Source organism: Elephantulus edwardii, unplaced genomic scaffold (assembly GCF_000299155.1).
Source record: "Elephantulus edwardii isolate Elephantulus edwardi_28Jun2011 unplaced genomic scaffold, EleEdw1.0 scaffold00004, whole genome shotgun sequence".
Taxonomy (NCBI): domain Eukaryota; kingdom Metazoa; phylum Chordata; class Mammalia; order Macroscelidea; family Macroscelididae; genus Elephantulus; species Elephantulus edwardii.
The window spans coordinates 12,819,179-12,833,885 of record NW_006399754.1 but is presented as its reverse complement, the minus strand read 5'-3'; the positions used below and the strand labels follow the sequence as shown (position 1 = coordinate 12,833,885).

General features: G+C 40.2%; 2 protein-coding genes and 1 pseudogene across 2 annotated transcripts in view; 2 read left to right on the top strand and 1 right to left on the bottom strand.

Moving 5' to 3' along the window:
- LOC102861084 (atherin-like) overlaps positions 1-3,038 on the top strand; it is a 4,395-nt gene extending 1,357 nt beyond the window's left edge. Inside the window, exon 3 of the mRNA XM_006879622.1 lies at positions 2,907-3,038. Coding sequence (XP_006879684.1) covers positions 2,907-3,038 — 132 coding nt within the window. The remainder of the gene's footprint in view (positions 1-2,906) is intronic.
- A 7,271-nt stretch (positions 3,039-10,309) lies between these two features.
- The window catches only part of IPO5 (importin 5), a 31,549-nt gene continuing 27,151 nt past the window's right edge, over positions 10,310-14,707 (top strand). Inside the window, exons 1-2 of the mRNA XM_006879621.1 lie at positions 10,310-10,384; positions 13,033-13,225. Of these exons, the coding sequence (XP_006879683.1) occupies positions 13,042-13,225 (184 nt within the window). The 5' untranslated portion in view covers positions 10,310-10,384; positions 13,033-13,041. The remainder of the gene's footprint in view (positions 10,385-13,032; positions 13,226-14,707) is intronic.
- Positions 12,239-12,490, bottom strand: LOC102857570 (annotated as a pseudogene).

Here is a 14,707-nt window from a genome sequence, read left to right as displayed (position 1 = left end):
GGGCCCCTCCTCGTCCCGGGCCTCCCCTTCTCGCCCCGGGCCCGCTTTCTCCCCGGGTGATCGGTCCCCGCCCTGCCGCTGCCTCTCCCCGGCCCAGCGCTCTGCCTGCTGGCCCCTGCCTGCAGCTCGATCGTCACCCTGCTGCTCCCACTCCGTCCTTCCTCGCCCCGCTCCTCCTCTCCCCAGCCCTTCTCTTTCACATGGGTGCCTTGTCGCCTGACTTCCCCTCATTTCCGTTTAGTTCTCATTTCTAGTTCCCAACTCAACATCAGGAGCCGGATTTCCCTCCCCACTCCCCACCCCCAACTTGATGGAGTTGCCTTTGGGGTTCTTTCTAAGGAGCTTACACCTTCACCCCGCTCTTCCTCCAGACAGATTTGCTTTGATTCCCTAGAGATTTGTGGTCTCATTTATTAGCCAAAAAAAAAAAAAGGATGCACGGGGACTTTTTGGAGGGTTTAACTGGGCCAAGATCCTGTTCCCAAGCCTTCAGGTTCATTCATCCTGACCGGAATCTCTCTTCATTTCCCAGCCATCTCTGGCTCTTGGCCTCTAAAATGAGCAGCTTTGATTATACTTTAACCTAAAACCAAGCCAATGGCCCATCGTCCATCCAGCCTGTTCTTGTAGAATACAAAAAGAGACCACATTTCACGTGTGTCTTCAAGTACATTTCCCAAGTTGTGGTTCAGTCACTACTCAATCTAATAGAAGACACTTCCTTTCATGTTACAGTCAACTGTTGAGTCCTAGATTTCGCTGTAATAGTTAAAAGAAGGTAGAAACTGGCTAGTTTTCTGTTAAGTACTTTAGCGGAACCTACCTACAAACATGTGTCAAGTTCCTTTGCAACTTTGTGGTTAAAGATTTTTCTAAGGTTCAGGGAAGGGTGTGCTGCCAGATATTTTTAGAAAGCAAAAAATAATTTTGCTTTACTAGCTAATGAAATTGAGGGACAAGACCTCTTAGGAGCCTTAAGAGGTTTCTTTATGGTTGTCTTTAAAACCACAGTGTTGATACTTATTTTGAATAAGCTTAGGATGTATCGGTTACATTTAGTGTGGTTTTATAAGTGAGATAACTGGAAAATTCGTTCTGGGTGAAAGAGCACTTTGAAGTCCCTTTAATCCGAGAATTTTTTTTTTTTAATTCCCTGCAAGTAACTACTTTTTATGTATCTTGTAATGGAACACTTTTTAACAATTACAACACAGCCATTTTTATATGGATTAATGTATAACACAGATAATATTTTGTAACTTCTCACTGAATTTATTTATTGCCACATAATGCTCACACATCTCTGATGTATCATTTATTTCACCCTTTCCCTCTGAATGGATATTGGCGTTTCCAGGGTCTTGCTATTGGTGCTGTTCATACCTGTATGCTTTTCCAGGTTTGTTTATTAAAGCAAAGCAAGACACAGGCAGTCATCTCCTTTTTAGTAAGAAGGAGTCCATCCCTCCCTCCCCATCTTCTTAAGCATTCCATGGTATATGCAGGGGTTCATAATAACAAATAGATTCATTTTTAACACATGGAAACATGAGTGTATAGTTACTGTTAAATAAATGACTTCTGTATCTGAAAGTGTTGCTGTGCATCAAAAGGTATCTTATATAGGATACTTGACTAAAAGACTTTAGAAACAAACTGAACTCTACTGATGTATGTATAAATTGCACTTTAAAGATATATTTCAGAAAAGAACTTGTCTCTGATCAGGAGACTATCCTTGAGGTAGCGTGCGTAGTTATTGATGTCATCAACCTGTACTCCTACCAGTGGGATTATGACATCTGTAGTGCTTTCTGCTAACTCTAGAGATTATTTTTTTTTTTTACAAAAATGCATGCTTAATCCCAACTTTGAATAGGCATTCCCATGTGTTAAAAATCAGAACAGCATCATAATTAGTAACTAGTTGAATTCTGCCTCCTTCCTCTAGTTGCTCAAGTCTCTCTTGTGGAGCCTAGTGGGGAATCACTGCTATTGAACTAAATACCAGTGTCTGGTTTAGAGGAAGTTCCAGTTGGTGCCTGTTGTGAATCTGTTATCATTTGCATCACTGAGGGGGCTAGTTAGTACTGTTTTCTCATACAGATCCATTGGAAACAAGTACTGTTACTCTCTAAGCCTCTTTATTCCCAGTGAAAACACTAATAGCACATTTTTTACTTTCTTTGCATACTCTGAGAATATATTAAAATATAAAATAAGTACACTTGATAGATTTTCTCAGCCAAAAAAATCAAAGATGCAGGGGAAGGCCCTCTGGCACCATAAAAGATAAGACTCCTATGATTGATCTTCAGTTATGGCAGTAATCAGGTTTTGGGGTGGTTATTGATTTTTAGTAATTCATTACTGTTTGAGTTGAGATTGAATACCACTAGAATAGTTTGCATTAAGTTTTTCTGGAAATAAATTTTTTTTTTCTGTGAAAGGAAGATATTACTTGTGAAAAGAAATGGCTGCACATAAAGGTAAATTAACATACAGCTTTTAATCTTGTGAAAGATACCTTTATAAGTAATCAGACTAAAATTGAGCTCTACGGTCTGATAAAGCAGATAAAATATTTTTCTAAAAAAGAAGTATTTTTCTGAACTAAGAAATTGGCATGTGTTGAGTGACTATTTTGATAATTCCATGAAAATTAAAATACTTAGTTGACATGTAAATACCAAACTGTTGACTAAACTGACTTTTGTATTGGGATGTGAGATCCCATACAGCAAAAGCAAGGCTTCCATTTTACCATCACGCAGTCGAAGTTGAAAGTGCTTAAAACTTCAAAAAGGTTAAAACCTCTTCCATGGTATTGGGCATCACATTTTATTTCTGTTACTCTTCAAACATTTTTCTCTGTTTACTTCACAGAAGTTATTGCTAACACTTAGGGAAATGAAATGCCACTCAGACGCCCGGCCGTCAAGTCCCCTCCTGTTCAGAGTGACCCTCAGGAAGTTTTTGAGGCTGTAGACCTTGATGAGCGGAGACTGCCCAAAGAGTGGCTGATAGATTCTGACTAACCACCAGAGCTCCTTCTGAATGCCCCTTCTCTTGAGTATGAGTATCACTGCTCAATCACTCGGCACCCCAGTGAGTGGAGTTGGTTCAACAGCATACCTCAGTAGACAGCTATTCATAGACAAGGAGTGCAAAGTTGGGTATCCATGGCACTGATCACAGACATACTAGTGTGGTTTAAGGTTAACTATTTCATTAATCTTCACTCCTACTGTTTCTGTGTTGAATCTAAATTATAGGGACCATGTAGATTTCCAAAGTTGTTAATCTTTCCCCCTAGAAACTCCTGGTGAATTTGAACCCTTGATTTTTGGGTTAATACCCAGTGCTTAACTCATATGCCACCAGGGTGTGCATGCATGTGGTCTTAATTATTTCTTAAAAAAAGAACAGGCTTTGTTCATTGATTGTCAACTAGAACTTAATTAATGAGTTTAACTATTGAAAGTACATTTGATTGTTGAGGAATCAGAGTATTTATAGGTAAAAGTTGGCTGTGTTGCATTTTTTTATATGGACTATAGGCTATGTGTTAATGCAGAGAATAAAAAAAGGTTGGTAGCAAATTGTTTTCAGCTTATTCCATTGTTCACGAAACTATCCTACTCAAGGCTTAACTGCCCTATAGGATTTCTGAGCCTGTAATCTTCGTGGAAGCAGCTTGCCGTATTTCTGCAATCAGAGCTGCAGAGGAGTTCACACTGCTGGTGTTTGAGCTTGCGACCTAGAACATTACCGCTGCACTGGGCTCCTTGGGGAGGGAATCGAGCCATTTTCAAAACCCACTGCTGCCAAGTCGGTGCTGCCTCTGACAGCCTTCCATTGGCTTTCCAGGGCTGTAGCTCTTAGCAGGTTGTGACTGCATCATCTTTCTCCCTTGAAGCAGCTGGTAAATCTGAACCACCAACTTTCCATGATCAGCCCACCATTTCATTCCCTGTGCGATCACATCTCCTTTGGAGAAGGAATTGGGGGAACAAGGGTGAAATCTGCTTTCCATTGTGTGATTGTAGGCAGTGGGATGACCTGGAATTTAAATTTTGATTGTACTGCCACATCTTCTGGTACCATGCATGGAGAATAGGTACTGCAGATACAAAAATGAGGCAGTTACCATGGCTGCTCTTCTAGAAATCTGTCTGTTTGGACTAAGAAAAGGTAAACATTTTTAAGTCAGTGATCTTTTGCCAAAACCTTGTCCTTGACCACTATTCTAGTGTAATAATGGATGTGATACTATAGCTGGATCTTATGTCAGTAGACTATATTAAACAGGTAACTCTCACTAGAGTCAGATGTCCCACATACTGTTCTTCCATTGACTTCTGAGTCATTATGGAATAAATTTTAACATTTGTGTTCAATGTTTTTAAGACTCTACTTTGCAATTACTTCCTAATGCATCAGGGAACTGGATAATGACTGAGGAGGATAGAAGAATAAATGCCTTCGAGTTGTGCTAGAGAAGAGTCTTGAACATGCTATGGACTACCAAGAAAACAAATTGTTCTGACTTGGAGAGGGTGAAACCAAGTCTCTCCTTGGAGGCTAGGATTTTGACGCTCCCTCTCACATACTTTGGGCACATGGCCACGAGGGCCACATCCTTGGAGAAGGACATCATGCTCAGAAGGGTGGAGGAACAGTGCAGGAGAGGAAAACCCCTTTTGAGATGTGTTGATACAGTAATGAGGGCAAATAGGGGTAGGTGTGTCGGAGTCAGTGAGACTAGCATGGAACAAGACAGGCTTCAGAGCTATTGTACATAGAGTTGCTATGAGTTGCAGGTGATTCTATGGCACATACAACTAGAAAGAACATAATATAGCTGGTCACATCTGTGGTTCTTGCTGGAAATGACAATCAGAAACCCATTGCCATTGAGTAAATGCTGACTCCATAAAGTTTTCATTGGCTTCAGTCTTCCAGAAAGGAGAGCTGAAGGCACAGTGATTAAAAGGTTGGTAGTTTGAAGCCATCATCTGCTTCACAGGGGAAAGATGTATCCGTCTTCTTCCCTAAAGATTCTTTGCTGAAGGGTAGCTGTGAATCAGAATCAACAACATAACAGCAATCTTCTAGAAGGATTCTTGGTGTCAAAACCATTAAGCTCTCTATCAAAAGCTAAAGGGTTGATAGTTCATACCCACCCAGAGGTATACCAGGAGACAGCTTGTATGTATAACCTGCTTCCTAAAGCTCAGTCTTTGAAAACCCTATTGGCAGTTCACTTCTGCCTTTATGAGGCCGCCTTGAGTCATTGCTCCTGCATGCTGTGTAGAATTCCATCCTGTGAATGTACCACAATTTCTCAGTCCATTCAATTGGGTTGTTGTTGTTAAGTGCCATTGAGTCGCAGGCGACTCATAGCGACCCTATGAAGGAGAGTCCTTGATGCTTGGGTGCCTTTGATCTTCTCTCCAAGTTGATAGGTTTTCCAGAGGCAAGCTATTATGGAAGCAGATGCCACTCCTCCTTCCCCACTCTCAGTCCGCATTGGTAGCCAACCATTAACGCATTTGACAAATCCGTGTCACAGTGTTCAGCCCCACAGCAACCACAAGTGACCGCAGGACGGCAACTTGTACACCAGGGCTATACGACCTAGAGGAATGTTTCAGTTGGGTGGAGGGATGAATAAACAAAGGAAATGGGAAAGATCCAGTGTGGAAAAACAATGTATATGAACTTTGTAAGTAAACCAGTAAAAAATAAAAATTGTATTTAAATAAATTTTTTTAAAGAGCTTATGGGAAACTATGATACAGCTATTGGCTCTGTTCATCTGAAGCAAAAGAAAGAACCCCAGAATCAGGGAAGGATTTGGTTTGTTTGACTCTGTGAACCACAGCCTCCTCTACCTTGAGAACAAAAGAACTATCAGGGCTATTCTAATTGATTCTAAGGACTAACAACAGTCTTCTTGAACAAGTACCTGATGATGCAGATGGTTTGTGCTTGACTCCTAGCCAGAAAGCTGACAATTTGAATCCACCCAGCAGTACTGCAGGGAGTTGTGGTGGCCTTGTGCTCAGGAGCTGCACTGCCAATCCTAAGGCACATGGTTCAAATACTCCCACTTCTCTCTGGGAGAAAGATGGGCTCTCACCTCCCATGCAGTTTACGGTCTCTGAAATCCTGCTGGAGGGTCAGTGTGCATGGATTCTAACGTGACGGTACACAGCTGTGCAGTGAGAGAAAGGCCTAGTGGTCTGCTTCCATAAAGATTATATCAGTGGAGCAGTTCTGCTCTGTGATAACCTGCGGTTGCCATGAGTTGGGAAGTAGACCACGCAGCATTTTTTCCATGACATTGTTAAGTGAATTCGAACTGCCAGTCTCACTGGTGGTCACTGAGCACAAATCAAGGGTCCATTTGTAGCTGTCTTCATGAGGATCTGTTCCCGCCTGATAACATGTGCAGAGCCCACGGGACAGTCTCGTCACTCTCACTTCTCTGGAGCTGTCCTTGTCCTTCCAGCAGATGTGGATGTTGTTCTGACAGTCCTAATAACCGTAACTCAGAGTCATCAGTTCTACTTCAGTCTTCTTATTCCTTACATTTTACATCCAGATGGCTTGGGCGAGGCACACCTCAGTCCTCAAAGTGACATCTTTGCGTTTAAACACTTGGAAAAGTTTTTGGCAGCAGGTTTGCCTTCAGTACAGTATGTTGGTTGCTGCTCCCGCGGACACTGATCATGAATCTAAGTAAAATGAAATCTTTGACTTCAGAATTTTATGATGTTTACTATAAAGCATAAGTGTTTCAGGTTATTAATGAGCTTGCCTTCAATCCTGATGCCAAATGAATTCTTCGCATAGTACACTTTATAGTTTAAATAAGTATGATGAAAGGATACACTGACACACCTCTTCTGATTTTAAATCACATTGTAAACTTGTTCTGTTCAAATAAGCACCTCTTGTTCAATGTTCAGGTCCTGCATGAGCACAGTTACCTGTTTTGCTGTTTCCATTCTTCCCAGGGATACCTATTATTTTTTTTGTAATTGGCACAATTTAATACCTTTGCATGGGCTGTTGTCGTCACAGCTAAACATCTTTCTAATATTCCCTGCTTTCAGCTAAGATCCATTTGGCAACAGCAGTGCTGTCCCTTGTTGTTTAATGGAATGAATTCCTCTTCTGAGTCTGGCTTAAATTTCTGGTCATTCCCCCTCTACATATTATTGCAATTTTTTTTTTTTTTTTTTTTTGGTTTGTTTGGTTTGGTTTTGTGGTTTGGTTTTTCTTTTTTTTTTTTTTTTTTTTTTTTTTTTTCATTATCTTCAGCATAATTCTATTTATAGTACTACCGGTCCTTAGAGAGGGAGATCGTGCTTGGGAGGGTGGAGGGACAGCGCAGGAGAGGAAGGCCCTCTATGAGGTGGATTGATTCAGTGACTGGGATAATTGGGATGGGAGTGTCAGAGACAGTGCAATTGGCACAGGACAGAGCGGAGTTTAGGGCTGTTGTACATAGGGTCGCTATGAGTCGCAGGCGACTCGACAGCACATAACAACAACAACATGACTACTGTTCAATATTCCACATTCTATTGGACCCCTTCTTTGAAGTAAGGCATGATACGACAATCTCGTCAGTCTTTAAGAGTTTATAACTCTAGGTCTTTCTATGTGGTTTTATAGGACTTAGAAGCCACCCTTGAGAATTCAGATTCTTCTCATCATCATTTTTTCTCTTCACTTTAGCCATCAACATTCAAGAGTAAGTTTCAGAGTCATTTGATACCTGTTTTGGTATTTCTCTCCTTTTCTGTATTTTGAAAACTTGAGCAGCTCACTGGATAAGCAGCTACCTGTACTCAGCAGCAGCATGTGTACAAGGACTTCTATTTTAGTGTATATTCTTTTTAGTATTGTTTTGGTAAACTTTAAAGAATAGAGGTACGTATCTCTGAATGTCTTTTAATGAACGCTTTCCTTTCTGAGTAACAGTGCAGACCTATTATTCCTCCTCTGTATGGAATACTTTTCGTGAGTTTGCTGTAGGAAGATCTCAACTGGTTCCATTTCCCAAAATTTTGCTTTTCTACAGGTTGAGATATTTGAATCATGTTGTTGTTGTTATGTGCCGTCGAGTCGTTTGTGTCTCATAGCGACCCTCTGTATACAACAGCCCTAAACCCTGCTCTATCCTGTGCCAGTCACATTGCCTCTGACACACCCATTCCAATTACCCCAGTCACTGAATCAATCCACCTCATAGAGGGTCTTCCCCTCCTGCGCTGTCCCTGCACCCTACCAAGCATGATGTCCCTCTCCAAGGACCTGTCTCTCCTTACAGCATGTCCAAAGTATGTCAGACGAAGCCCCAGAATCCTTGGCTCCAAGGAGTAGCCTGGTTTAACCCTCTCTAGGTTGAATCTGTTTGTTTTCTTGGCAGTCCATGGTACATTCAATACTCTTCTCCAGCACCACAGCTCAAAGGCGTCAATTCTCCTTCTATCCTCCCTAGTCATTGTCCAACTCTCTGATGTAAAAACCATGGAATTATGTAGTGATCTATAAATATAATTGTTCAGTAATTTCACTAGGCATGAAGCATGCAGAGAAATTTAAAGTAGCTAATTTTTAGTTCCTTAACATTTCTGTCCAGCAGAACCAGGTAGAGATTATGGAGGTGTGATTGCAAACAGCAAACAAGATCTTGGAATTTACACTGGTAAAAAATTACTAAATTACCAGTAATAGAAGATAGTGGACTATTCTTTATGAAGAGGCCCAATAAGAAGCTCTTAGAGGGAGACTAAGGTGTGCCTGATCCAGGCCATGATCTTCACAATTACTTACTGCACATCAACAGCTAGACACTAAGGATGACAAAAGAAAAATTGATGCCTTTGAGTTGTGATGCTGGAGAGGAACATTGAGCATACCATGGGCTGCCAAGAAAAGGAACAGGTCTGTTCTGGATAGGGTAAAGCCAGATTGCTCCTTGGATATAAGGACTTTGAAGCTCTGTCTCACATACCTGGGGCATGTTGCCCGGGGAGACCAGTCCTTGGAGAAAGGACATCATGCTTGGAAGAGTAGAGGAACAGCACAGGAGAGGAAGACCCTGGATGAGATGGATTGACACTGTAACTGGGGGTAAAAGGTGTCAGAGTAGTGAGACTGGCTCAGGATAGGCAAGGCTTGAGTTGTAGTCAACTTGATGGCACATAATAGCAACATATTACATAGTTTGTAACAGGTTGAGCTGGCAACTGAAAGGTAAAAGGTTCAGATCCATGGGGTGGGGGGAAAGTTTTGTAAACTCAGCGGAGGGTTACAGTGAGTCAGAACTGACATGATGGTAGTAGGTTGAGTTCTGTTTAAGAGACCAAAACAATTCCAGTTGAACATAATATTTTATCTGCTGTAATAGACTACCACTGTTCACATATACCAATGATCCTGCGCTTCTTCTACTTAACTCTTTATTCATGACCTTTTGAACCAGTGTTTCCAAAGTCAGTCATAACTGATGAAGTGAAACCAGGATGGGTCCGAATTGATAAAATGTGTACTCGAACAGTAACCAGTCAATAGCCAGCTAGAATCTATCTCCCTCCTAGAAAATGAGAGCATCGTGCCATGGGCTGAAGTAACAGCTCTTTAGCTGCAGTGCCCCCCTCAGGAATGGCCCCATGCACATTGCCTTCTGCTTTTCTCTCCACAGCCTGTGCAGTAGTCCGGCCCCTCCCATTAGGATCCTGAAAGGACTCACTATGACTCTTCTAAGGCTCTCTTTCTGAAGCCTTGACCCATAATTTTTCCCATGCTGGTTATCTCTTCTATACTCACATTTTACAGACTTGGGTCTGTTTGTTCAAAGCCCTATTCTTATTACTAACCAGTTTGCTCTCGTTCTTCTTTATTTGGAATCAGCTTGATGATAAGTAACAGTAGTGGAAAGAAATGTCTTGAATCTGAAAATCTTTCAGTAAGTTTTCTGCTAAATTTTCTCCTGATCAGATATTTTTTATATATGATATCTAGTAATGGTTTTAATACAAATCTATTTCAGAGCTATTGGTAGGAAAAACTTTGACACCCCAACTCCTTGGACAATTCTCTCTCTCGTTACTTCTTTGATCTTCTATCACAGGAGAATTTGTTAGCACCAAATGCACAGTGAATGTCTTTACATGCTTAAATCCTACCCATTCTCATTTCTTTTTACTTGGTTTACTCACCAAGTTTTCTTATGATATATTCTAATCCTTAATGTGGGTTTGTTTTCTTTCTTTTCATATAGGAAACCTATGAAAATATCCCAGGTCAGTCAAAGATCACATTTCTCTTACAAGCCATCAGAAACACAACCGCCGCTGAGGAGGTACGTCTTGAGGATTTGAAATACTGTGTGTGCACGCTGAAACAAGCTGCATGTTACAGAGTTGCAGAGGATAAACCCTGTTGTGTTTAAATACTCTAGTAAGAACAAGGGAGCTCTGGTGACCTCGTAGGGAGCCGTGCTCCCCACCCAGAGGCTGCATCTCTGGTGGTTTGAATCCAGCAGCACGTCTGAAGGGCAAAGTCTCCAGTTAGATGTATTCAGTCTGATTTAGTTCTGCAACTGTAAAGAACTGTTTTCTTTTCCTTGAAACAGTTCTAAGTGAGGGAATTTCATTCATTCAGTGTCTTAATGTGTGTTGGCAGATGTTTCTAAAAAATACTTGAGCCTGTATTGTAACAACTAAAGCTTTTAATGTTGAAGAGGGTGCTAAACATGTGCTGTGCTTAGGAACAAAAAGATCCTTTTTCTGGAATGTTCTAGAAATTTGAGTTTTTTAGGAAGTTCCTTAATGAATTACCTCATTAGAAACCAATATATTCAAAGTTTACAAATAAACTAGTATAAAATTTAAAAAAAGATTTTTTTAAAAAATTACCTCATTAGTATGCCAAATTTAAATTGAACTGTGATTTTATTTATACTTTTTGAGTCTCAGTGTTCCTGTGATAAAACAGAATTATTCCATAGTTTTATTATTTCTTACTGTTCTTCTAAGCATTAAGCAACTAAAATTTTTCTTCCTATAAAGTACCCTCATAAATATTGAATGTAACTGGATATTCTCTCTTTACTTTGGAAAAGGTGTTAGAAAATCTTGACAGTTTACTCCATCTACAAAACACTGCATTTAAAGTGCTTGCAGTGGGACTTCTTTTCTAACACAGGCATATAAAAAGCTTATATTAACATAATACGTTTCACAGTGAACTTAAATTGACCTTCAATACTTATGGTATGTCACCTGCCTTGTGGTCATTCAGTTTTTAATGATGATAAAATGTTTCTCATAACATTTGGAAGGCAATATGAAAGTGCTCCAGATTTCTTGATAAAGATGACAGAAAGTGTTTCTTCATCTTTGTTACATGTTCTTTTTGTGTGAGTCAGAGTGAATGTCAGGTGTGAATAATGAGCATGTGTATCCCTAAAAGCTAAACCAGACCCATTTGCCACTGTTGATTCCTCCTTGTTGCAACTTCCTAGAACTGTCCTATAGGATTTCCCAGCCTCGTTTTTACAGAAGCAGGCTTTGCCACATCGTTCTTCCACAGAGTGGCCAGTTCAGAGCACTGACCTTCTTTGTTAGCCAAGAGCTTAACCACTGTGCTACCAGAGCTGTGCTATATGCGTGCATACACATATGCATACTCTTCTCCAAGAACAGTTGACAGTTGCTTGGCGAGTAATACAAACTAGCTGCTGTACAAATGTAAGACATAAGTCCGTCTTACTTTGATTTAGGAACAAGACAGTAGTAAACAAACAGTGGCATCTTGACTAGACTTCACTTTGTTTTCAGTGTATATGAGGCTCAAAAACTTAAAACTGTTAATCCAGAACCAAATCATAGCTGACCCTGCAAATGTCCAAGATGGAAATTGCTCAGAAGTGTGTCCATCTTTCTACGTCAGAAGCACAGGTGGATTCGAACCACCAGAGCAGTGCAGCCTTTGCTTCACAGCACTCCCTACAGACACACCACCAGAGCTCCCATTTACATAGGAGAAAGTCTGCTTAATAACTTGCACATGGTTTTGAACTTTTTTTAAGGGTTTCAAATGTATTTTATTTCTTCCATAATGTCTTATTTTAATGAGTACATAGTGCTTTTCCTCGACATCAATTATAAGTTGGTTTTGAAACAATTCAATATTATACCACTAGTTGTTTTGATTATTGATCTCTCCATTCCTTTGGGGTGACTCTGCCAACAGGGGACAAGTTCCATTCTAGCCCAATTTGTGTTGTTGTGTAAGCCCACATAGCAACACAGAAAGTAGCCCCAATAGCTAAGACAGCATTACCATATTTGTCATGGAAATCAGGTAAACATTTCTGGTGGTTTTATCTTACCATTATTTGCTTAATGCTTCGAACTTGAAGATGACTTACTGCGGTTTTAGCTAAGAGAAACATCATGAGGAAGTAAACGGAACTCTGGTAACTGCTGCTGCTTCTTAGGAAAAAATCCTGAAGAGTACCCTTTCAAAGACTCCTGGAAAACTGAACTACTTTTATAAGAATAAAAGCTTCAAGTTCTAGAGTATAAGTTTTAAGAGTAATAGAGCTTTACTCTATGCCAAAAATAGAGATGAAAATTCTCAGTGAAAAGTAAATGGAGAGAAAAGGTAGATTTTATTTGCATAGTTTCACACCCTTGCTATTGTTGGTCACAGTCCCAAAGTAATTACTGTATAATGAATAGCAGCTTAGGATAAAGGAGAGCAGGGAAACTTGGGCTTAGTATCCATAATGGCTTGCTGATGTGATATAATAAAATTTTATAATGGCATTAATTTCACCTTTCCTTTTGTTAACTTCAAAAGATCTTTATGCTGAAAATGATAAACTAATGTAATAACCATAAAAATAGACCAGCAAAGTGCATAAATGGCCAAGGGAACCCTGTTTGTTGTAACTTTTTCTTTATTAAGACACCAAATTATTAACAATTACCTGTTTTCTAGGCCAGACAAATGGCTGCTGTTCTCCTGAGACGTCTTCTGTCCTCTGCATTTGATGAAGTCTACCCAACTCTTCCTTCCGATGTTCAGACTGCCATCAAGAGTGAACTGCTAATGATTATTCAGATGGAAACACAATCTAGCATGAGGAAAAAAATTTGTGATATTGCTGCAGAGCTTGCCAGGAATTTAATAGGTGTGTATGCAAGTACTTTATTACATTACAGACGAGCTCACTCTGGTTACCGTCCAGGTGGAGCTGTCTCATAGCTGGTCAACCCTCCAGGAGGTTTTCAGAGACCAAACCACATGAGAGGACATTGCCCATCTTTCCACCATGGTGGATTTGAACTGCTTCCCTTTAGTTTGGCAGTGCAACTCCTTTCCTATGTGTTGTGTTTTTTTTTTTTTTTGTGTTGTTTTTTTTTTGTTTGTTTTTTTTAAACACAACAACTTGGGATCTTTTATTAGACTTAGAAAAGTAATCTTGAGTGCCATTTATTTTGCTGAAAATTTGAGTGATTTTGGATTTGACACCTAATAGAAGTTACAGATGATTATGACAGGCAATTAGAATGCTTACTTGTTGGTCTTAAAAATGTCCCAAATGGAAAAATAATTCTGTGGTTTACCTAAAAGACAGTAGTTCTGTTTCCGCATTCTTGCTGTTTACCGAGTGAGAACCAATCCATAGCTGACCCTCACAGGTTTTCAGAGACAGTTAAATCACATGAGAGGAGATTGCCTGTCCTTCTCCTGCGGAGTAGCTGGTAGATTTGAGCCACTTTGGGGATAGCAGCGCAGGTTCTTACCACTGGGCTACCACGGCTTCAGGCTGGTCCAGAACACTTGCTCAGTCACGGGCAAGAGAGATGTACACTTTATAAGGCATCTTTTGTCAGCTGCATTTCAACCAAAGTAGGAAACACGCAGAGCTCTGATGGAGCTGTTGTATTGCAAACCTGAAGGCTGCAATCTCTGGCAGTTTGAACAGAGGGAAAATGCCCAATCTCCTGCTGTTCAGATATACAACACAAGAAACCTAATGGGGGTATAGACTCTGTAGCAGTGAGGTGGGGGTGTGGTTTTTTGGTGTAGTTAAGGTTGTTGTTTGTTTTTCCTTGTTTTTGGAAGTAGGGAGTGAGTTCCCCACTCAGGTGACAGGCAGCTTTAAATGTGTGTCAGCTCTCCTCTTTGATCATGACACTGCTGTTTCCTACTTGAAGCAAGTCTACCAGGCAAGAGAATATGTTTCTCTGCCCTTGTTTCTGTTGGCAATGACCAGGTAATCTTGAACCAGTTTCCGTTCCTACGAAAAACCCTTTTTATTGCACTGAAAAATAGTAATATGATTCTGTTTGCCCTGTTATGCTTTTGATGGTGATTCAGAATTGTAGAAAATATCATTTTTAATGGGCCAAAAAGATAGCTCAAAAAGAGTTAAGTTGGGGATGTTGTTGTTTGTGCATAGTAAACTCTGACATAAGTTTTTTAATCTCTTCTACCTTTACTGCAGAAATTCTTGTTCAGAGCGGCTAGCAGGTTTTGTTCTTTCTTACGTCAGCCAATTCTTAGAAACCACCGAGGGATGTGTTGAATTTTTATAAATGGGAGTACTTTAAAGACGGTTGAAATTCTTAATTTTGTTGATTTTTTCTAAAAAATAGCCTTGAAATTC